Source organism: Thalassophryne amazonica, chromosome 1 (genome assembly GCF_902500255.1).
Source record: "Thalassophryne amazonica chromosome 1, fThaAma1.1, whole genome shotgun sequence".
In the NCBI taxonomy this organism is placed as follows: Eukaryota; Metazoa; Chordata; class Actinopteri; order Batrachoidiformes; family Batrachoididae; genus Thalassophryne; species Thalassophryne amazonica.
Window position 1 is genome coordinate 65,540,443 of NC_047103.1, and position 25,431 is coordinate 65,565,873.

At 44.5% G+C, this 25,431-nt stretch overlaps 1 protein-coding gene across 1 annotated transcript in view; it reads left to right on the plus strand.

The window, feature by feature from the left end:
* Positions 1-10,572, plus strand: part of pomp (proteasome maturation protein) — a 15,697-nt gene extending 5,125 nt beyond the window's left edge. The window contains exons 4-6 of the mRNA XM_034171428.1: positions 4,307-4,408; positions 10,117-10,210; positions 10,311-10,572. Of these exons, the coding sequence (XP_034027319.1) occupies positions 4,307-4,408; positions 10,117-10,210; positions 10,311-10,378 (264 nt within the window). The 3' untranslated portion in view covers positions 10,379-10,572. The remainder of the gene's footprint in view (positions 1-4,306; positions 4,409-10,116; positions 10,211-10,310) is intronic.
* Positions 10,573-25,431: the final 14,859 nt, after the last annotated feature.

Consider the following 25,431-nt stretch of genomic DNA (forward strand, 5'->3'; position numbering starts at 1 on the left):
AAGGGAAGTGCCTTGAATCTTGGATCCATAGCTGCACACACGTATAAAGCCTCTTTCTGCTTGTCCTAGTATCTCTTGCTCAGGTCCTCACAAATGGCTGATTTTATTTCTTTCACTAATGCAGAATCAGATGGGTTTTCTTGAAGATCATGGAGGAGCTGAGCATGAAGTGGTGCCACAACTGATAAGGTTGGGATGTTTTCCTGAGACATCACAAGTGTAGCTACCTTCATGGGCTTCATGGCATCCACAATCTCCTCAACAGATGTTATGTCTGACTCACTGAGGGTGCAGACTTCTTTTTCTGTCTTCCTTATTTCACCAGACAGTAGAGCGGCAGATATAGCGGGTTGCTGCTCAAGAAAACGTTGGAGCATATCATGAGCGCTATTCCACCTAGTTACGACATCAGTTAGCAGTTTATGTTCAGGCAACTGCAGTAGCGTTTGTTTTTGTCGCAGTACATGGCTCGCTGTAGCGCTGCGCCTGAAGAAGCTGGTTATGCACCTCACTCGACCCAACAAACGGGCAACATTAGGGAGCTTCAGTGCGCGTTGTGATGCCAAGTTGAGAGTATGGGCAAAACACTTGAAATGCAACATACCGGTTAGCTCAGCTGCGACGCTCATGTTAGCGGCGTTGTCTGTGACAATAGCCGGGTTTTTGGATGCTATGCTCCACTCATCCAGAGCCGTTTTCAGTAACTCCGCTATGTTGGTCCCCGTATGGCTCTCATGCATGGCTCGTGTTTGTAAAACGAACGCCATTAGTTCCCAGTCGTCTGTAATGAAATGACAGGTGATCGTTACATATGACTGTGTGGCTCGAGATGTCCACCCGTCGCACGTAAGGGCAACTCTTGCAGCTGAAGTTAGTGAAGTTTTGACACGTTCTTTGACCTCTCTGTACTTCCTGGGCACAGCTATTTCAGTTATATAGCGACGGGTTGGGATAACGTAACATGGCTCCAGCGTATTTACCATGTAGCGAAAGCCTCTGTTTTCAACCACGCAGTAGGGACGCAAATCCAGGCAGATGAAATGCACCACCGAGTCAGTAATCTTGATTGCACGCGGTGAGGTAGATGGAAACTTATACGTGGTGTTGTCCAGAGTCGTTTGCTTCGGGTCTACAGGTTTCTGTTGTGATTTTGGTGCTGCTGCTAGCTTGTCAGCATGGTTCCTATGCAGGTGAGCCATATTTTGTTCCAGTATAAGAGTTAAATACCAATGTGTTTTAAACCAAGAAATGCTGACCAAAGTGCTTTCAGAATGCACCAAATTGCAACATTTTTTTTTTTTTTTTTTTTTTTGTAATTTTGTGTGTGTGGGGGCGGGGGGGGCATACCCCCAGACCCCCTAGGGGACCTTGCATCTGCAGCTCTCAAAGCCACACAGCCCGTCCACTCACAGAAAATGTTCAGTCAAAAAATTTTCAGTTGCTTGCAGCCATGCACTGAGCTAAATGTGGGTGGAGCCTCAGTGGCTGGGAGTCCTCTGAGCTCAGGGAAAATACGGCATTCCAGGCTATTTCCGTGTAGTGCGCTACTCAAAAAGCAAGGATAATTTGTCTTCCATTTTTTGCCAAACTGAAAAATGATCCGATCCATGAACATCAACAAAATGTGCAGACCTTGTCAACCCCTTTAAGTGACCACCTGTGTCTCACTGTCTATACAAAAATTAATAAAATAAAAAAATAGGTTTAAAATTGTATTTTAAACTTGAAAAGGCCTTCTGTTCAAATGACGCAACTTAAATGACCTCAGAGCTTCACCCAGGACAGTGAAGACTGCCTCAGTCGTAGCCATGTCACACACAGGCATGTCAAGAATCCTGTTTCTTTCCACTGTATGTGCAAATCTTCTTCCGTTGGTATAGTTTGGATTTTAAAAGTTCTTTCACATCATACACCCCAGATGTGCTGCCATGTTTTGTCCACACACACAACCTTTGTAATGTGCTTCTATTTTGGCTTGTATGATTCTTTCAGCTCGAGGAGAAAGCTCCAAATGTACTGAACCATTCTCTTTTTATGAGTCTTTATTTCAAATATTGTACTCCAGAGTGCTATTGAATATCAGAATCAGCTTTATTGGTGAAGTATATCACCACATACAAAGAATATGACTTTGTTTACACTTGCTCCCAGTAGTATCACAAACTAGACAACAAGGCATAAATGGGACAAGGATGAGGCAAAGAATAATAATAAAATGACTGCAGTTTGGACCACACAGTATGATGGCACAGTAGCAGTGTGCAGATACCACCAACACTGTGCATTTGCACACTTTATTTAAACAGAATAAAGTGCAGTGGATTATAACAGCGCAATGAAATTAACAGTATAAGATATGTAAAATGCAATGACAATAGTGGAAGTGGGGGGAGGGATGAGTATTTACATGTTGAGTGATACAGCTCTCTATGCAGATATTGATACCTGTCTGGACTCTGATGAGTGTTCAGTCAGTGTTGTAGTCAGAGGTTTATTAGTCACAAACAGTATATTTAACTGTTCATATGAGCCACACCAACGGAGCAGCCGTCCCACCTCCCATCTGTAAGCAGACTTGTCCCCATCTCTGATGATTATAGTGTCATTTGCAAACTTCAGGAGTTTAACAGACTGGTCATTCGTATAAAGGGAGAAGAGCAGTGGGGCTTGTACTTGGTGATGTCCTGCAGGTCTCTCCACATTGATGTAAATTGTCATTGTCTGAAAACTTGTTTTTCAGCTTAACAGAGTAATGCTTCTTTGAAGCTCTGATCTCCTTTCTCAGTGGGTTTCTGGTCTAATTGTACAGGAGTCTGTCCCCGTCTTCTGAAGGCCACTTCAGTTTGGATGTGAACCAGTGTTTGCTGTTGATGTATGTGCAGAAGGTTTTGGTTGTTACACATACGCCCTCACAAAAACTGATGGAAGATGTCGCAATGTCAGTCAGTTCATCCAGGTTTAAAATCACATAAAGAAACTTTGTTGAAACAATAGACATTTGCCAGCTTTAATGCACAAAGTTATGCGTAGGGGTGGTGGCCAAGTGGTTAGTGCACTTGGTTTCGGATTTGCGGTTCAAATCCTGCCCATGCCACATTTCTCCATGTAATGTGGAGTTACGTCAGGAAGGGCATCCGGCATAAAACTTGTGCCAATTCAACATGCTGCTCCATCTTGGATTTGCTATGCAAACAAAAGAGCAGCCAAAGGAACTTACTAATGCACTAAGTTATGGGCACGACTGGAAGTCTAATTCAGTTCAATTTCAATTTATTTAATTTATATAGCGCCGAATCACAGCAAAGCTGCCTCAAGGCGCTTCACACAAGTAAGATCTAACCATACCAACCCCTAGAGCAAGCACACAGGCAACAGTGGTAAGGAAAAACTCCCTCTGATGATTTGAGGAAGACACCTCAAGCAGACCAGATTCAAAGGGGTGGATCCAAAGTTTTGAGAGTTAAATTTATTGTTCAGTCCCATGTACAGTAAAACTCATGTAAAATGTCATCATATAAACTGGATATTTGCAGTCACCGGACAAAAAAAAGTCCTAAAGTTTTTGTATCGTTTTCCATGTAATAAACACTATAAATGGATATTCGCTCACATTGGATAAAATGTCCCGTCCGATTGCAGTGTATTTCCATTAAACCCCTCGCATGTGGGACTGGAGTCATTTCTGTGATTCCGTCTATTTCATGACCATTACAGAAGAAGGCACCCACTTATGGATGGAGCCGCACCTCGTTCAGACAGAAAAACAGAATCATGCAGCAGAAAGACTACAAATAAGGTGTAATTTGTCAGCATTAAGCAACAAGAAAAACAGAAGGAATACTAATGTGATCGTCGGCTGCTAGCCTGAAGCTTCACTAACAGACCCAGACTTTAGATAAAGTTGAGACCGAGACCCCTATGCTTACTAACAAAATTAATTGAAAAGGGTAGGAAACATAGTACCATACTATGCCAGTATGTTAGCCATACGAAAGGGAAAATAAGTCGACAGAATCTGACTGTTTTATTGACACAGGGAGATCATTCCACAAAGCAGGTGCACAATAAGAGAAAGCTCTGTGACCCACGGACTTATTATTGACCCTAGGGATACAAAGTAATCCTACACCCTGAGAACGCAGAGCCCGGGCGAGTGCATAGGGTTTAATTAGGTCACCTGGTTATTTCCTGTTAAGTCGAATGAGGTTGGGTAACTGTGGAATATGGCGTGGGCGTTCCTAAAATAACAAGTGTCCAGAGCTGCATTTAGGAGGGATACTGATTGATTTTGTGTTTCTGTGTTCAGTTCCAGTTGAACCAGGAGAAAATGAATTTGTCTACCCTCAGAAACATCCAGGGCCTTCATGCTCCGCTCAAACTGCAGATGGAGTACAGAGCAGCTCGACAGGTAACAAGCGCACACAGTACCGTTTCTCTATAATCCCAAGTGGTAAACTTTGCTTAGGGGTAAATATTTTACAACCCCAATTCCAGTGAAGTTGGGACATTGTGTCAAATGTAAATAAAAACAGAATATGATGTGCAAATACTCTTCAACCTATATTCAGTTGACTACACCACAAAGACAAGATATTTAATGTTCAAACTGATAAACTTTATTGTTTTTGTGCAAATATTTGCTCATTTTGAATTGGATGCCTGCAACATATTTCAAAAAAGCTGGGACAGTGGTATGTTTACCACTGTGTTACATCACCTTTCCTTCTAACAACACTCAATAAGCATTGGGAACTGAGGGAACTAATTGTTGAAGATTTTAGGTGGAATTCTTTCCCATTCTTGCTTGATGTACGACATCAGTTGTTCAACAATCCGGGGTCTCCGTTGTCGTATTTTCCGCTTCATAATGTGCCACACATTTTTAATGGCCAACAGGTTTGGACTGCAGGCAGGCCAGTGTAGTACCCACACTCTGTTACTATGAAGCCACGCTGTTGTAACATGTGCAGAATGTTGCTTGGCATTGTCTTGCTGAAATAAGCAAGGGCGTCCCTGAAAAAGACGTCACTTGGATGGCAGTATGTGTTGCTCCAAAACCTGGATCTACCTTTCAGCATTGATGGTGCCATCACAGATGTGTATGTTGCCCATGCCATGGGCACTAACACACCCCCATACCATCACAGATGCTGGTTTTTGAACTTTGCACTGGTAACATTCTGGATGGTATTTTTCCTCTTTTGTCCGTTGGACACGACGTCCATGATTTCCAAAAACAATTTGAAATGTGGACTCATCAGACCACAGCACACTTTTCCACTTTGCGTCTGTCCATTTCAAGTGAGCTCAGGCCCAGAGAAGGCGGTGGCGTTTCTGAATGTTGTTGATGTATGGCTTTTGTTTTACACGGTAGAGTTTTAACTTGCACTTGTTGAAGTAGCGACAAACTGTGTTGACTGACAGTGGTTTTCTGATGTGTTCCTGAGCCCACGCGGTAAGATCCTTTACGCAATGATGTCGGCAGTGCTGCCTGAGGGATTGAAGGTCACGGGCATTCAGTGTTGGTTTTCGGCCTTGCCGCTTATGTGTAGAAAGTTCTCCAGATTCTTTTAATCTTCTGATTATATTATGGACTGTAGATGATGGAATCCCTAAATTTCTTGGTATTGAACATTAGGAAATATTGTTCTTAAACTGTTGGACTATTTTTTCACGCAGTTGTTCACAAAGTGGTGATTCTCGCCCCATCTTTGCTTGGGAATGGCTGAGCCTTTTGGAGATGCTCCTTTTATACCCAATCATGACACTCACCTGTTTCCAATTAACCTATTCACCTGTGGACAGTTCCAAACAGGTGTTCTTTGAGCATTCATCAACTTACCCAGTCTTTTGTTGCCACTGTCCCAACTTTTTTGAAACGTGTTGCAGGCATCCATTTCAAAATGAGCAAATATTTGCAAAAAAACAATAAAGTTCATCAGTTTGAACATTACATATCTTGTGTTTTTGGTGTATTCAATTGAATATAGGTTGAAGAGGATTTGCAAATCATTATATTTTGTTTTTATTTGTATTTCACACAATGTCCCAACATCATTGGAATTGGGGTGGTATATGACTCATGAGTTTAAACCATGAAGTTGTGAATAATTTTCAGTGTTGAGTGACTGCTCGTATGCTGACAGGTCAGCTAGCAGTCCCTGCTTGCTACTTTGGAGTAGACCATGTTTGTGCTTTCTGAGCATTTAGGAAATTAAGATATCCAACTCAGATGAAGTGTTCTGATCTGTCAGACTTGACATCATAACATCTACTATCATGGTGTTCTCTGTCCAGATTGTTCAGAAGACAGTAATATTACTATTATTACTGTTTAACAGATATGTGGCATACTGTAATAAGGCTTTCTGTGACATTAGTTGTACAGTTGTATGCAAAAGTTTGGGCACCCCTGATAATTTTCATGATTTTCCTTTATAAATCATTGGTTGTCTGGATCAGAAGTTTCAGTTCAGTATATCATACGAACACACTGAAGTTTCTAGTATTTACAGAAAGTGTGTAATAATTATTTAAACAAACTTGGGCAGGTGCATAAGTTTGGGCACCCTTGTCATTTTATTGATTTGAATACATTTAGCACTAATTATTGGAACACAAAATTGGTTTGGTAAGCTCATTGACCCTTGACCTCCTTACACAGGTGAATCCAATCATGAGAAAGGGTATTTAAGGTGGCCGTTTGCAAATGTTTCCCCTCTTTGCATCTCTTCTAATGAGTGGCAACATGGGAGCCTCTAAGCAACTCTCAAATGACCTGAAAACAAAGATCTTTCAACATTGTGGTTTTGGGGAAGGATACAAAAAGCTATCTCAGAGATTTCAGCTGTCAGTTTCCACTGTGAAGAACATAGTGGGGAAATGGAAAACCATAGGCACAGTAATAGTCAAGGCCCGAAGTGGCAGGCCAAGAAAAATCTCAGATAAGCTGAAGTGAAGGATGGTGACAGTCATAGTCAACCCAAGACCTGCTCCAAAGACCTACAACATGATCTTGCTGCAGATAGTGTCTCTGCATCGTTCAACTATACAGCGCACTTTGCACAAGGAGATGATATATGATGGTTTAATGCAGAGGAAGTCTTTTTTGCGTACACGCCACAGAGTCACTTGAGGTATGCTAAAGCACATTTGGACAACCCACCTTTAATATTGAAATAAGGTGCTGTGGACTGATGAATCTAAAATGGAGCTATTTGGACATAACAAGGGGCGGTATGCGCGGCAGAAAGAGAACACAGCATTCCAAAAAAGCCCCACTTGCTACCTACAGTAAAATTTGGAGGTGGTTCCATCATGCTGTGTGGCTGTGTAGCCAGTGCAGGTACTGGGAATCTTGTTAAAGTTGAGGGTCACATGGATTCCAGTCAATATCAGCAGATTCTTGTGCCAGGGCTGTATCTTTCAACAAGACGACTCTAAACACTGCTCAAAATCTACTAAGGCATTCATGCAGAGGAACAAGTACAACATTCTGGAATGGTCATCTCAGTTTCCAGACCTGTATATTATTGAAAATCTGTGGTGTGATTTTAAGTATGCTGTCCATGCTTGGAAACCAACAAACCTCAGATGTTTTGTAAAGAAGAATGGTCCAGAATACCTTCAACCAGAATCCAGACTCTCGTTGGAAGCTATAGGAAGCATTTTGAGGCTGTTATTTCTGCAAAAGGAGGATTTACTAAATATTGATGTATTTTTTTCTGTTCGGGTGCCCAAAATTTACGCCCCTGCCTAATTTTGTTTAAAGAATTATTGCACACTTTCTGTAAATCCTATAAACGTCTTTTCAATTCTCAAATATCACTGTGTTTGTCTGATATATGATATATTTAACTGACTTGGCTGATCTGAACAACCAGTGATTTATAAAGGAAAATCATGGACATCATCAGGGATGCCCAAACTTTTACATACAACTGTATTACCAGGCCAATTAAAAGGTTTGTGTGCCAGTATTTCTATTTAGTGAAAGTTTAGTATTATTTAATTTGCATTTAACTCCAGTAGCAGTAATTATTACAGTTATACATAACTTGGTGATATTGGCTCCACAGGTACTGAGGCAATATTCTGATCATAATTTTTAGTACCCTCACCCAAGCCAACCATTATGAAAACCACAAAAATGTGTTAATCTACTGAGCCAAGTTTATCTTGTTTCCCTTAGCTTGTTTGGTAAGTACAAGATGGAACCACGGCCAACCTCTGTACCCTACTTTGTGGGTGTTAGGCAAAGTTGGCACTGCCAAAATGGTAACATTTATGGGTGATGTCACAGAGGGTTTGTCCAGTACAGTGCTTCTCCTATAGTATAATTGACCTGGCAGGCCACTAAGAGCCAACCATCCCCTGGTCAGAATTTTATTTATTTTTTAATAAATGATAAAACTTTGCAGGTCTGTGGTAGAATTCCCTAAATACCAAGCAACTTTCAGCAACTGCCAGAGCACCGCACAAACCTTAGCTTCATCATGGGAGCTTTTCTGCGTGTTTTTCTTGGTGCAGTCAGAGAGAGCATTTCAGTCAGACCAACAGAGAAAAATGTCAGAGAATGTGACAGTCTCCACTTAAACAAAATTGTTAATCACACAAACAAAATGTTATGTTTGACTATTTCATGGTGGTTCATCTGTAAAACACAAGAAAATGTGTTTTGTTTTTTGTTTTTTTTTGTTTTTTCTCTCACTTCTTCCAGTGGCCGGCTGTGTCAGTCAAGTGTATGTGTGCTGGCAGAGCCCGACCACTAGTGATGCCAATATTAGGGAGTAAACTATTTACAATAATGAAATGGAGAAAATGGCTTTAAATAAAACATGTCACTGGTACAACTTCCCTTTAATTTTTAATGCATTCTGTTATGTGTCGACGCGGGTTGAGGAGCGGACCTCCGTCTGACGGAACCCAGCGCTAAAATAACCAGAAAGCGGTTCCAATAACAAAAACAATTTATTGAATCACCCTCTGGTGCTAAACAAAGTGTAGAAACTAAAACAGCGTCATTCTGGTGAAGTGAAGGCTGGCACGCTCTCCAGCGGCCAAAAGGATTGAAGCCCGGCGCTTCTGGACTCACTGTTACCGCCAAACACCCCCCAGGTGGACACGACAAACCGACTCTCTGTGAAGGATAGAAGAGGTGAGGTAAGTCAGCAGTTACAACCAATATCCTTCAAAAGACACACACCATCAGCAACACATTCAGGTCTGTATTTTAAGCTTTATGCAAATGAGCAGCCTCTCACAACAGGTGGAGGATCACTTGTCCGCACGCCACAGCAGTGAGAAGCGAGCTGCACAATTCTCATCACAATTCAAATCTACTGCGTAACAAAATACCAAGTTACTATCAACAAGTAGTCAAACAATTAATCACCTCTGATGTGTGCTGACAGCATGTGTCCCTCACCCCTCCTGCTTCACAGCACGATGTGTCAAACCCAGGCGCGGTCCTCAGCGTCTCACAAACGAACATCACAAGGTCGAGTTCCCGGCAATTCTGCTTGAATCACACATGGCTTAAATGCAGAACGCCATCTAATTATCTGCTTCAGCTGAAAGTCTTTAAGGTTGCATATGAGCACCATCCACAGGTGCTGCACATGATGTTGATGAGGGTGAGAGACTCTTCAGCCAGCACCTTCTCCACAGACAAATCAGTTTTCATGCCACCTGGAGAGCAAAGAAAAGAAAAGAACACCAAAATGTCCAGCCACACCCCCCAACACACAACACATTCTCCAAAATACATCACAAGTCAGAAGTGGAATAAAGGAGAAAAACATTGTGAAAACTCATTATTTGCTTTTTACAATGTGTTGGGGGTCACAGAATTCATTTATTTTAGGTGGGCATTAAAAAAACGTAGACATGCAAATCTTGTATGCATCAGCTGCCCTGTGCTTTAAATATTGAATCCACTCAGTATGACTCCTCTTAAAGTTCCCCTTTTAATTTCTTTCAACATGTATTGCTCTACCACCTGGAAACAAAAATTTTGGGAAGTGGGATATTAATATTTTTCAGTTGTTAACGGTGATTGACCAGTCTGAGTTGAATTCAGTCTCTTTTGCCTCTTTGTGTCCTCTTTCATTTCAGATCCAGCGGCTGCCATTCTTACAGAGTTCTAACTTGGCTCTGGACACGCTGCGAGGCGGTGACGAGTCCGTCTCCTTTGATGACATCCTAAACGGTGAGGCTTTCTTCTCATCTCCTTTCCAAAGCCACCTGTCCAGCTGTCTGATGCAAAGCACTTAACCACCAACACCGTCTGTGTCCTGTTACTGTTGCAGATCCAACCCAAAGTGAAATGATGGGCGAGCCACACATGATGGTGGAGTACAAGCTGGGACTGTTGTGACTGAAGACAAACCTACACATTTAAATGAATATTTCTCTGCTCTCACTTGTTCATTATTTGAAAAAGAAGCGTCAGGTTGGGGAGGATTGTGGTTACGGTGCAGTAGATATTTTTATTGATCTGCTGCTGAGACATGTTTTCAGCTGCTTTTGTAAGAATCCAGGCTGGTTGATATTTCTAATAAACCTGATAAGCCTGGAGATGTGGGTCCATTTGACAGGTTAAGAGAATTGAATTAAAATGGTGCTGACAGGAACATTTTGAAGTGTTTTTTGATGCATAAAGCTTCATCATGCCACCAAATGTATTGTGTGTTGCAGTCTGCAAAATACAGTATTTGAGGAAAGTGAGGCCTCTTGCAGTAGAACCATGTCTGATATGGTGGTGCAGAGGTTGAGTTCTTGCATCCCACCAAGAAGGTCCCTTGTCCAAAGTCACCCATTCCCTAATCTCCATGTACATCTGGAGTTGTATCAGGAAGTAGTGACATGGTGACTTAGTGGTTAGCGCTAATGCCTCCCAGCAAGAAGGCCGTGGGTTTGATTCCCACCCTTTCTGTGTGGAGTTTGCATGTTCTCCCTGTGTCTGTGTGGGTTTCCTCCGGGCACTCCGGTTACTTCTCACAATCAAAACATGCTTATTTAGGGTCTGCTCCTTTCTCTGCCCCTGTCCAAGGCAGCATCTCTGCATCTGGAGTTGATCCCCCCGCGCCAGACTTTGGCTGCCCACTGCTCCTAGTGATTGGATTGTATCTAACTGTAATTAGGATGGATTAAATTCAGATGACAAATTTCATTGTATGTATGTCAAAGTGAACTTTATTGTCAATCAAGCTATGCAACAGTACATTACACAGAAGACTGAAATTGCGTTTCCCCAGACTCCAAATGTGCAGTAACAGAGGCTAAATTAGACGTACAACTAAATATAGCCTGGACATGAGACATCACTAGGACATAAATTGCAAAGAATATCAGTAACAGAACAACAATCAACACGACGTATGGACAACAGTGAGCATACATTTCCAGAGCTGTCATCGTGTTGCAGAATGTAGTCATTGATACAATGACAATAAAGGCTATATTAGTATTAACGAAGGGCATCTGGCATAAAACATGACAGATCTACATGTACAACCCCTGGCAAAAATTATGGAATCACCGGCCTCGGAGGATGTTCATTCAGTTGTTTAATTTTGTAGAAAAAAAGCAGATCACAGACATGACACAAAACTAAAGTCATTTCAAATGGCAACTTTCTGGCTTTAAGAAACACTATAAGAAATTGTGGCAGTCAGTAATGGTTACTTTTTTAGACCAAGCAGAGGAAAAAAATATGGAATCACTCAATTCTGAGGAAAAAATTATAGAATCACCCTGTAAATTTTCATCACCAAAACTAACACCTGCATCATATCAGATCTGCTCGTTAGTCTGCATCTAAAAAGGAGTGATCACACCTTGGAGAGCTGTTGCACCAAGTGGACTGACAATCATGGCTCCAACACGAGAGATGTCAATTGAAACAAAGGAGAGGATTATCAAACTCTTAAAAGAGGGTAAATCATCACGCAATGTTGCAATAGATGTTGGTTGTTCACAGTCAGCTGTGTCTAAACTTTGGACCAAATACAAACAACATGGGAAGGTTGTTAAAGGCAAACATACTGGTAGACCAAGGAAGACATCAAAGCGTCAAGACAGAAAACTTAAAGCAATATGTCTCAAAAATCGAAAAATGCACAACAAAACAAATGAGGAATGAATGGGAGGAAACGAGTTAACGTCTGTGACTGAACTGTAAGAAACCGCCTAAAGGAAATGGGATTTACATACAGAAAAGCTAAACAAAAGCCATCATTAACACCTAAACAGAAAAAAAAACAAGGTTACAATGGGCTAAGGAAAAGCAATCGTGGACTGTGAATTGAAAGGATGTTTGGGGATGATGAAATCATTGTTCAAGATGATAATGCATCTTGCCATAGAGCAAAAACTGTGAAAACATACCTTGCAAAAAGACACATAGGGTCAATGTCATGGCATAGGGTCAATGTCAACGAGCAGATCTGATTTGATGCAGGTGTTAGTTTGGGGGATGAAAATTTACAGGGTGATTCCATAATTTATTCCTCAGAATTATGTGATTCCATATTTTTTTCCTCTGCTTGGTCTAAAAAAGTAACCGTTACTGACTGTCACAATCTTTTTTTCTTGATTTCTTATAGTGTTTCTTAAAGCCAGAAAGTTGCCATTTGAAATGACTTTAGTTTTGTGTCATGTCTGTGATCCGCTTTTTTTCTACAAAATTAAACAACTGAATGAACATCATCCGAGGCGGGTGATTCCATAATTTTTGCCAGGGGTTGTATGATCTGCTGAGGCCATCCTGACCAAAAAATCAGAAGAAAGCAAAAGAAAACAGGTGATGTTCTTGACTTTAGCCATGTACAGGCCCATTGGGCCATTATTTACCCCTGATACTGTAGTGTGAAACAGAACTGTAATTCCTTTGAATGGGATGCCAGTCTGTTGACGGTTATTTCCCCAGACTAGGCTGATACCCATTAACAGTTGGGTGAACTGAGTTGCTGCAGATGAAGGGTCTGCTGTAAAGTGCTGCCTCTTATCCGATTATTTCAATGACAAACATGAATGTTCTCGATCAGGCAGTGTTACTTTTCCACAAAGTCACCTTTCCACACACTTTACGCCAAGATTAGATTAGATTGAACTTTATTGATCCCTTGGGAAGACTCCCTCAGGGAAATTGAGGTTCCAGCAGCATTGTATAGCAGCACACAGGGTAAGAAGCGCACACTCAAAAGTGGAAGTTAAAAAAAGTTCGCAAATTTAAATATTAATTCCAGACATAGTGATCAATACTGGTTTACTGGCTACTACTGTTCCTCTCATTCCCGTCCTCTGTCTTCCTGTTACTCCTGCTCCCTCCGAGTGAGGAGTTTTTCAGTCTGTTGGTCCTGCATTTGGGAAGGAGCAGTCTGTGGCTGAAGAGGCTCCTCTGGCTGCTGATGACGGTGTGCAGAGTGTGATTGGCATCGTCCATAATGCCCAGCAGTTTGCCGGACAAGTTTGTCAGCTTGTTCAATGCTGGGCAAGTTTTTGCATCCTGTTGGTGAAGAAATCGGAAGAATTGAGAAATCAGTAATTTTGAAAACAAGCTTGTTTATGCTCCACTTCCACAATAAGAGCCTGCATTTCAAAATATAAGGCTGTGAGGTTGCCGCCGACCCCACAAAATTCATCAGTTTGTCCATCCTCTAACATCCCAGACAGCAGATTCAAATCTGGACATTTTCTGTATGTATGTGACCCCAAACCCAGAATTAACATGCTCATACTCTGGACAAAACATCAGAATTGTCTCACACAAAAACAGGCCAAAAAAACCCAAACAAATTTGATCTAATGTGAACACTGTCACAAAGCAAATATAAAACTTCAGTTATTTGTAAGTTCTTTACATGGACTATTTTACTGGTTATTGATGACAAAAATTCATTTTAGAAAATTGAACTCAAAACAAACCTTCAGTAAATACTTTCATAAAAGCAAACAAATTTTTCTATGTCAATACTTAAAGAATGTAGCATAACTAAACAGATTTCCCCAAAAGTCACCTGTCCTCCGTATATAGTACATACGACTACATCTATAACCTGTGGTTCCCCACAGGTCAATGTTCTAGTAATAACATAATATGCAAGTCTCGCCAACATTTTGGGTATTTTGACTGGAGGGATTTAGCATATTTGAATAGCCACCACTTTTGTTTGCAAAATGCCACAATTTTTGAAAACCACAATATTCATTGTTTCAGTTGTACATGAATTTCCAAGTCAACATTGTAATAATAAAATAAACCCATAACAACTCAAGCAAACTTAAGTAAACATCCATTCAACAAAAATATAAAGGCAATACTTTTGTTTGGACTCCCGCTATTCAAGAGTTGAAGGAAAAGACTTAATGCTTGCACACAAAAGATTTATTTCCCTTGAATTTTTTTGACAAAATTTGGTTAAACCATGTTAGGCAGCTCTTCACCGTCACTACGACAATCCATCCACCAATCAGGTGTGGCACATCAAGATGCTGATGAAGCAGCATGATTACTGCCCAGATTACCTTGCACTGGTAACATGAAAAGGCAGAAGTCAGTATTTGGTGTGACCACCATTTGTAACATATGTAGTGCAACACACCTTTGCATAGAGCTAGTCAGGTTATTGAATTTCAATTTCAATTTATTTTCATTTATATAGCACAAAATCACAACAAAGCTGCCTCAAGGTGCTTCACACAGGTCTAACCAACTCCCAGAGAAAGCACACAGGTGACAGTGGTAAGGAAAAACTCCCTCTGATGATTTGAGGAAGAAACCACAAGCAGACCAGACTCAAAGGGGTGACCCTCTGCTTGGGCCATGCTACCAACACAATGGACAAAAATATACAGAAAATTTTGGGAGTCCATGCTGGTGTACAGAACCGGAGGTTTGCAGAAGAAGACACCCACTCCCATCTCTGGATGGAGCCGCACCTCAGAGAAAGAGAGAGAAAAAAATGCCTGCACATACTATGATTTCAACACCACTGTCAGCAACTCTGTTCACAATTTTGACATCAGCAAACTGCTAACTCACTGCCCGGTAAAGTGTGTAAGGGAAACCAGGGCACAGTGGATCAGAAATGTTGTTTTGTGGCAGCATAAACACATTATGCATAGGTTTAGGTCATTGTATTGTGGATTTACTACAGCAAGTTATTATTTATAAGGCTGTGTTATTTATTTCTCCCCAAGTGTAATTTACAGGTGTTTAAAGTCGATTTTAAAATTTTTTGATTCACTGTGCCCCGGACACTAATTCACGGGGCACAGTGAATCAACTTAGAATATGATTATAAAGATTTCTTCAAAATTATTAAATATATGCTGATGCATATACAAACTATAATCCAGCAAACCAGCTATGTAATGTGTGAGTGTCTTATAGTGATATAAGTCCTTTAGAAACTATTATAAATACAACTGTCATAATTTCTGTTCAAACGTGAAAACAGTTGTTTATATATACATACAAATTATAGAAATAATTCATGGAAAAATAAATGTACGAGGGCTGTCAATAAAGTATAGGTCCTTTTTATTTTTTTCAAAAACTATATGGATTTCATTCATATGTTTTTACGTCAGACATGCTTGAACCCTCGTGCGCATGCGTGAGTTTTTCCACGCCTGTCGGTGACGTCATTCGCCTGTGAGCACTCCTTGTGGGAGGAGTCGTCCAGCCCCTCGTCGGAATTCCTTTGTCTGAGAAGTTGCTGAGAGACTGGCGCTTTGTTTGATCAAAATTTTTTCTAAACCTGTGAGGCACATCGAAGTGGACACGGTTCGAAAAATTAAGCTGGTTTTCGGTGAAAATTTTAACGGCTGATGAGAGATTTTGAGGTGATACTGTCGCTTTAAGGACTTCCCACTGAGCGGGACGTCGCGCAGCGCTCCCAGGCGCCGTCAGCAGCCTGTTTCAAGCTGAAAACCTCCACATTTCAGTTTCAGAAGAAGTCAGTTTCAGCATTTTATCCAGATATTCCAGCACCGGCGGCACAGGAAAAACACCTCCGTGTTGATAACCATTTGTAAAATCCAGGCGGCTTTTGATGGCTTTCAGTGGAGTGAGTGTCTGAGAAATTGTTTAACAGTTGGGCATGTTCCAACTTGTCCTTAAGGCTTCCAACAGAGGTGTTTTTCCTGTGGTGGAGCATCGCGGCGGCTGCGAGCCGACGCTGCAATCCGTCCGCACGTCTTTCATTAAAAAAATCTCCTTTAACAGTGGAATATCCGGATAAAATGCTGAAACCGACTTCTTCTGAAACTTCTCTGTTCTCACGACGTCCTGGATCAATAGAGCCTGAAATCGTATCGTCTAAATATGGAACATTTCTCCCTCTGTTATTTACAGTATGTGGGTCTATCATTTGAGCGCTTCTCCTTGTCACAGTCAGCTCCCCCGTCCTTGTTTCACTTCTTCCTCTGAAGCTTTTTCTTGGATCCCCATTTTAGACGTAACCACGATTTTGAGCGCTGGGCGGATTTCTTTCTTGTTGATGTCAGGGCTTCTGCTGGTGTCGCACTGTTGATTACTACTTTCACCTCAGCTCCCACCGAGTAGATCCCTCTGTATGGCACCATTACCATCTGTGTGGTTAGTCTAACCTTCACCGTTTAGTCCGGCCTTATAGGCTTGTCTGCTTTGCTAGCCATTCCTCCCGGAATCTGCAACACTCTGTTCCTCAGCCACGCCTCAAGTGTCACATAATACACCGCTGTCTTTACCTTGGCTCCAGCACTGGCCCATGCATCTAGGCCAGTAGTGTAGTAATACAAGGCGGTACTTTGATGACTTTAATGACTTCATGACTTTCTTTGCTAATAAAATTTTAACTATTAGAGAAAAAATTACTCATAACCATCCCAAAGACGTATCGTTATCTTTGGCTGCTTTCAGTGATGCCGGTATTTGGTTAGACTCTTTCTCTCCGATTGTTCTGTCTGAGTTATTTTCATTAGTTACTTCATCCAAACCATCAACATGTTTATTAGACCCCATTCCTACCAGGCTGCTCAAGGAAGCCCTACCATTATTTAATGCTTCGATCTTAAATATGATCAATCTATCTTTGTTAGTTGGCTATGTACCACAGGCTTTTAAGGTGGCAGTAATTAAACCATTACTTAAAAAGCCATCACGTGACCCAGCTATCTTAGCTAATTATAGGCCAATCTCCAACCTTCCTTTTCTCTCAAAAATTCTTGAAAGGGTAGTTGTAAAACAGCTAACTGATCATCTGCAGAGGAATGGTCTATTTGAAGAGTTTCAGTCAGGTTTTAGAATTCATCATAGTACAGAAACAGCATTAGTGAAGGTTACAAATGATCTTCTTATGGCCTCGGACAGTGGACTCATCTCTGTGCTTGTTCTGTTAGACCTCAGTGCTGCTTTTGATACTGTTGACCATAAAATTTTATTACAGAGATTAGAGCATGCCATAGGTATTAAAGGCACTGCGCTGCGGTGGTTTGAATCATATTTGTTTAATAGATTACAATTTGTTCATGTAAATGGGGAATCTTCTTCACAGACTAAAGTTAATTATGGAGTTCCACAAGGTTCTGTGCTAGGACCAATTTTATTCACTTTATACATGCTTAGGCAGTATTATTAGACGGTATTGCTACGCAGATGATACCCAGCTTTATCTATCCATGAAGCCAGAAGACACACACCAATTAGCTAAACTGCAGGATTGTCTTACAGACATAAAGACATGGATGACCTCTAATTTCCTGCTTTTAAACTCAGATAAAACTGAAGTTATTGTACTTGGCCCCACAAATCTTAGAAACATGGTGTCTAACCAGATCCTTACTCTGGATGGCATTACCCTGACCTCTAGTAATACTGTGAGAAATCTTGGAGTCATTTTTGATCAGGATATGGCATTCAAAGCGCATATTAAACAAATATGTAGGACTGCTTTTTTTGCATTTACGCAATATCTCTAAAATCAGAAAGGTCTTGTCTCAGAGTGATGCTGAAAAACTAATTCATGCATTTATTTCCTCTAGGCTGGACTATTGTAATTCATTATTATCAGGTTGTCCTAAAAGTTCCCTAAAAAGCCTTCAGTTAATTCAAAATGCTGCAGCTAGAGTACTGACGGGGACTAGAAGGAGAGAGCATATCTCACGCATATTGGCCTCTCTCATTGGCTTCCTGTTAATTCTAGAATAGAATTTAAAATTCTTCTTCTTACTTATAAGGTTTTGAATAATCAGGTCCCATCTTATCTTAGGGACCTCGTAGTACCATATCACCCCAATAGAGCGCTTCACTCTCAGACTGCAGGCTTACTTGTAGTTCCTAGGGTTTGTAAGAGTAGAATGGGATGCAGAGCCTTCAGCTTTCAGGCTCCTCTCCTGTGGAACCAGCTCCCAATTCAGATCAGGGAGACAGACACCCTCTCTACTTTTAAGATTAGGCTTAAAACTTTCCTTTTTTGCTAAAGCTTATAGTTAGGGCTGGATCAGGTGACCCTGAACCATCCCTTAGTTATGCTGCTATAGACGTAGACTGCTGGGGGGTTCCCATGATGCACTGTTTCTTTCTCTTTTTGCTCTGTATGCACCACTCTGCATTTAATCATTAGTGATCGATCTCTGCTCCCCTCCACAGCATGTCTTTTTCCTGGTTCTCTCCCTCAGCCCCAACCAGTCCCAGCAGAGGACTGCCCCTCCCTGAGCCTGGTTCTGCTGGAGGTTTCTTCCTGTTAAAAGGGAGTTTTTCCTTCCCACTGTAGCCAAGTGCTTGCTCACAGGGGGTCGTTTTGACCATTGGGGTTTTACATAATTATTGTATGGCCTTACCTTACAATATAAAGCGCCTTGGGGCAACTGTTTGTTGTGATTTGGTGCTATATAAAAAATTGATTGATTGATTGATTGATTTGCCACTTAGATTTACCCTTAATGTATCCAAAAACACAATACTCATTTATAAGGGGGATGTCTTTATGCATAAAAATATGGTGTAACTGCTGCAAATATATTTAGTTTTGCAGATATAGCTATTGATTCACTGTGCCCCATGATTCACTGTGCCCCAGTTTCCCCTACCAGGAATCATTTGTGAAGATAACACAATAAAATGACAAATTCAAGTCCCTGGTGAGGATGCTGAGCACTAAGATTTTCTGAGATGGTATCTGCTTTTCTTTTCTTTTTTTTTCTTTTTGAGAAATTCTTCAGTTGTGCAAACCAACCATTGCAGAACTTTGGTTTCAGTCAATCTCTCAGGTAGAAAACCCAGGTGTGGTGGTCTTGTGCTGGTGTGATTACACGTGAACAATAATTTTTGAGCCTGGTTGGATGCACACTACCAGTCAAAGATTTGGCTACACTGGTTAAATCTTTGACTGGTAGTGTGCATCCAATGTCTCAGAAACAATGTTGGAAAATGTTCATGGTACTGAAATTAACATTCATTTCACAGGAAACAGCTCTGGTGGACATTCCCGCAGTCAGCATGCCAATCCAGTTGCATTTTCCCTCACACATGAGATCTCTGCAGTATTGTGCTGTGTAATAAAACTGCACATTTTAAAACAGCCTTTTATTGTGACCAGTACAAAGCACTCCTGTGCAATAATCATGCTGTTTAATCTGCACCTTGATAACGTCACATCAACCAGGGTGATGAATTATCTTGGCAAAGGTGAAGTGCTCAATAGCACAGATTTTAACATACTTGTGAACAAAATTTGTGAGAAATAAGCATTTCTGAATGCACAGTGTTGGGGAAAGTGTAGTGACACGGACCCACAACAGGGGGCGCAAATGAACGGTCAATAGATGAGCCAAAAGGTAACAATTTAATGTTGTGAATGTGCACAACGATTATACAGACAATCACAGAATCTGATAGCAGTCAATACACAAAGGTGACGTGTGGGCAGGCTCGAGGATAGAAGACGTCTGTCCTGAGAAGGGCCGGAACCACACGATTTCCACCGCCACCGAACCTGGTGAATACTGGAGCCGCCAAGTCCCGAATTCCCAGGTGATCACCGTCCCCAACTGTCTGATCTGGTACTGCTGGCGAGGAGCACAAACAGTGAGATGTGGGTGTGTGCACACCCAGTAACAGAAACAGAAGGTGGAAAGTCACCTCCACCTCTGAAATAGGAACACGATAGCAGCTCCTGTTACCACTTATCTGGTTGGAGTGAGAGGCGAAGACGTCGGCACTCTCACTGACCGCCAACCCAGCTGACAGGGCACCACAGGACAACGGCTGCAAACAGATCACACGTAAGTCAACGTTCAGACACAGCAGAGAATATTACCTTCACAGGTAGATGATATCTCGGCAGCGAGGTGAAGATGACGTCTGGCTTTTATGGAGTGGATTGATGAAGTGGAGATGGGTGACAGCTGTCATGAGTTGATGAGTGACAGCTGTCAACCCCGGCTGTGTCCATGGCGGCAGCGCCCTTTCGTGCCTGAAGCCCGCACTTCAGGCAGGGCGCCCTCTGGTGGTGGGCCAGCAGTACCTCCTCTTCTGGCGGCCCACACAACAGGACCCCCCCTCAACGGGCGCCTCCTGGCGCCCGACCAGGCTTGTTCGGGTGACGGTGGTAGAAGTTGGCCAGGAGGGCCGGGTCCAGGATGAAGCTCCTCTTCACCCAGGAGCGTTCCTCTGGTCCATACCCCTCCCAGTCCACCAAATACTGAAACCCCCGGCCCTTACGACGGACGTCCAGGAGCCTGCGCACTGTCCCTGCAGGCTCCCCGTCAATGATCCGGGCAGGAGGCGGCGCCGGTCCAGGAGTGCAGAGGGTGGAGGTGTGGTATGGCTTGAAACGTGAGACATGAAAGACCGGGTGGATCCGCAGTGAAGCTGAAGCTACCAGCTTCACTGCGGCCGGACTGAGGACTTTGAGGATCTGGAATGGTCCAATGTAACGTTCCTTCAGCTTAGGGGAGTCCACTTGTAAGGGGATGTCCTTCGTTGATAGCCATACCTCCTGCCCGGGCTGGTAAGCAGGGGCCGGGGAACGCTGGCGGTCTGCATGGGCCTTAGCCCTCGTCCGGGCCTTCAACAAGGCAGAGCGGGCAGTGCGCCACACCCGTCGGCATCTTCGCAGGTGGGCCTGGACCGAGGGCACACCGACCTCTCCCTCCACCACGGAGAACAGTGGGGGCTGATACCCCAGACACACCTCAAATGGGGAGAGGCCGGTGGCCGAGGACACCTGGCTGTTATAGGCATACTCAATCCAGGCCAGATGGTCACTCCAGGCTGACGGGTGCGCGGACGTGACGCAGCGGAGAGCCTGTTCAAGTTCTTGGTTGGCCCGCTCTGCCTGTCCGTTTGTCTGAGGATGATACCTGGACGAGAGGCTCACGCTGGCCCCCAGTTCCCTGCAGAAACTCCTCCACACCTGGGAGGAGAACTGAGGACCATGGTCCGAGACGATGTCCGCTGGTATCCCATGCAGACGCACGACGTGGCGGACCAGGAGGTCTGCTGTCTCCTGGGCCGTTGGGAGCTTCGGGAGGGCCACGAAGTGGACCGCCTTGGAGAATCGGTCCACTATCATGAAGATGGTCGTCATGCCCTGGGACGGTGGGAGACCCGTGACAAAGTCCAGGCCAATGTGGGACCAGGGGCGACGAGGCACCGGTAGAGACTGCAGAAGTCCTTGTGTCTTCGTGTGGTCTGCCTTGCCCATGGCACAGGTGGTACAGGCCTGGACATACTCCCGGACGTCGGCCTCCATAGACGCCCACCAGAAGCGCTGCCGGACAACTGCCACGGGCCTTCGCACCTCCGGATGACAGGAGAGCTTGGAACTGTGACAGAAGTCCAAGACTGCAGCTCTGGCCTCTGGTGGGACGTATAAACGGTTCTTCGGACCGGTTCCTGGGTCCGGGCTCCGTGCCAGGGCCTCCCGGACAGTCTTCTCCACGTCCCAGGTGAGGGTGGCCACAATAGTGGACTCAGGAATGATGGACTCCGGTGGATCCGCCAGCTCCGTCTTGACTTCATCTTTGTGTACCCGGGACAAGGCATCCGATCTCTGGTTCTTGGTCCCGGGCGATAGGTGATCCGGAAGTCAAAACGCCCGAAGAACAGTGACCAGCGGGCTTGCCTGGGGTTCAGCCGCTTGGCGGTCCTGATATACTCCAGGTTCCGATGGTCAGTGAAAACCGTGAACGGTACAGACGCTCCCTCCAACAGGTGTCTCCACTCCTCAAGAGCCTCTTTCACCGCAAGGAGTTCTCGATTGCCGACGTCATAGTTCCGTTCAGCTGGGGTCAACCTGCGAGAAAAGTAGGCACACGGGTGAAGAACCTTATCGGTCTCTCCGCTCTGGGATAGCACGGCTCCTATCCCTGAGTCAGAGGCGTCCACTTCAACCACAAACTGGCAGCTAGGGTCAGGCTGCACCAGAACTGGTGCAGACAAGAACCGGCGTTTCAACTCCTTGAACGTGGCTTTGCACCGATCCGACCAGGTGAAGGGGACTTTTGGAGAGGTCAGGGCTGTCAGGGGGCTAACTACCTGACTGTAGCCCTTAATGAACCTCCTGTAGAAATTTGCAAAGCCGACGAACTGTTGCAGCTTCCTACAGCTTGTTGGTTGGGGCCAATCTCTCACCGCCGCAACCTTGGCCGGATCAGGGGCGACGGAGTTGGAGGAGATGATGAACCCCAGGAAGGACAAAGAGGTGCGGTGAAACTCACACTTCTCGCCCTTCACAAACAGCCGGTTCTCCAACAACCGCTGCAGGACCTGATGTACATGCTGGACATGAGTCTCAGGGTCCGGGGAAAAGATGAGTATGTCATCCAGATAGACGAAGACGAATCGGTGCAGGAAGTCCCGCAAGACGTCGTTTACCAATGCTTGGAATGTCGCGGGGGCGTTAGTGAGGCCGAACGGCATGACCAGGTACTCAAAATGACCTAATGGGGTGTTAAATGCTGTCTTCTATTCGTCTCCCTTCCGGATCCGAACCAGGTGATACGCATTCCTAAGGTCCAGTTTGGTGAAAATTTGGGCTCCATGCAGGGACGTGAACACTGAATCCAACAGGGGTAAAAGGTATCGATTACGAACCGTTATGTCGTTCAGCCCCCTGTAATCAATGCATGGACGGAGTCCACCATCTTTCTTGCCCACAAAAAAGAAACCTGCACCCATCGGAGAGGTGGAATTCCGGATCAGCCCGGCAGCTAATGAGTCCCGGATGTAGGTCTCCATTGATTCACGCTCAGGACGTGAGAGATTGTACAGCCTGCTGGACGGGAACTCAACGCCTGGGACCAAATCAATGGCACAATCGTACGGACGGTGCGGGGGAAGAGTGAGTGCCAGATCCTTGCTGAAGACGTCAGCAAGATCGTGGTACTCAACCGGCACCGCCGTCAGATTGGGAGGGACTTTAACCTCCTCATTAGCATTTACACCGGGAGGAACCGAGGATCCTAAACAATTCCGGTGGCAGGTTTCACTCCACTGAGCCACAACCCCAGACGGCCAATAAATCTGGGGATTGTGTTTAATCATCCATGGGAAGCCCAAAATCACGCGGGAGGTAGAAGGAGTTACAAAAAACTCAATCTCCTCCCGGTGATTCCCAGACACTACCAGGGTTACAGGTAGTGTCTTGTGTGTGATAAAAGGGAGAAGAGTGCCATCTAGTGCTCACACCTTCACTGGCAAAGAAAGGGCCACCAGAGGGAGCCCTACCTCCCTTGCCCATCTGCTATCCAGCAGATTCCCTTCTGACCCCGTGTCCACCAGTGCTGGGGCTTGAAGGGTTAAATCCCCACTCAGGATTGTAACTGGGAGTCGTGTTGAAAGATGTGTATGACCCACGTGAATGTTTTGACCCCCCCTCAGCCCAGTCTCTAAGGGTGGGCGTTTGTGTTTTGACCGTTTGAGGCAGTCTCTCTGCTGATGCTCACTCAAGCCGCAGACAAAGCACTCCCCGCGGACCAGCCTCCTCTGTCTGAATGTGGCCCTGCTCGTGTCCCTAGCATCGTCAGCAGGGTGAGCTGTAGCCACACGGAGCGCTGTGGCAGTGGAGCGTGGGGAAGACGGCTCCCTTTCGGACCCGGGAGGAAGAGGGACGGCTTGTGCCTGACCACGCCCTTCACCTCGCTCCCGTCGGCGTTCTTCTAACCGATTGTCCAATCGTATAACCAAATCGATAAGCTCAGCCAAATCCAGCGGTTCCTCCTTAGCCAGCAGGTGCTCCTTCAGGACCGACGACAGTCCGTTTATGAAGCCGGCGCGGAGCGCAGTCATATTCCAGCCGGATCTCGCAGCCGTGATGCGGAAGTCGACTGCATATTCGGCTGTGCTCCGGCGCCCCTGTCTCATTGACAGCAGCACGGTAGACGCGGTTTCACCTCTGTTAGGGTGATCAAAAACAGTTCTGAGCTCCCTCACAAACCCAGTATAAGAGGCAAGGAGCCGTGAACTTTGCTCCCAAAGCACTGTAGCCCAAGCGCGTGCCTCACCCCGAAGCAAATTAATCACGTATGCCACCTTGCTGGCGTCAGACGCGTACATCACGGGACGCTGTGCAAAGACGAGCGAACACTGCATAAGAAAGTCCGCGCACGTCTCCACACAACCTCCGTACGGCTCTGGAGGGCTTATGTATGCTTCAGGGGATGGTGGGGGGGGGGGTCGTTGAATGACCAGTGGAATGTCTGTATTCGGCACCGGGTCGGCAGGAGGAGGAGCTGCAGCAGCGCCTTGAGCGCGCGCTTCCACCTGCACAGTGAGAGCCTCCATCCTGCGATTAAGGATGATGTTTTGCTCGGTCATCACGTCCATCCGAGCGGTAAAGGCGGTGAGGATGTGCTGCAACTCACCAATCACGCCTCCAGCCGACGCCTGTGCACCCTGCTCTTCCATTGGATGTCCAACAGATGGTTGACGCCCCTCGGGATCCATGACATTGGCCGAGATATCCTGTTGGGGAAAGTGTAGTGACACGGACCCACAACAGGGGGCGCAAATGAACAGTGAATAGATGAGCCAAAAGGTAACAATTTAATGTTGTGAATGTGCACAACAATTATACAGACAATCACAGAATCTGATAGCAGTCAATACACAAAGGTGACATGTGGGCAGGCTCAAGGATAGAAGACGTCTGTCCTGAGAAGAGCCGGAACCACACGATTTCCACCGCCACCGAACCTGGTGAATACTGGAGCCGCCAAGTCCCGAATTCCCAGGTGATCACCGTCCCCGACTGTCGGATCTGGTACTGCTGGCGAGGAGCACAAACAGTGAGATGTGGGTGTGTGCACACCCAGTAACAAAAACAGTCAGAAGGTGGAAAGTCACCTCCACCTCTGAAATAGGAACACGATAGCAGCTCCTGTTACCACTTATCTGGTTGGAGTGAGAGGCGAAGACGTCGGCACTCTCACTGACCGCCA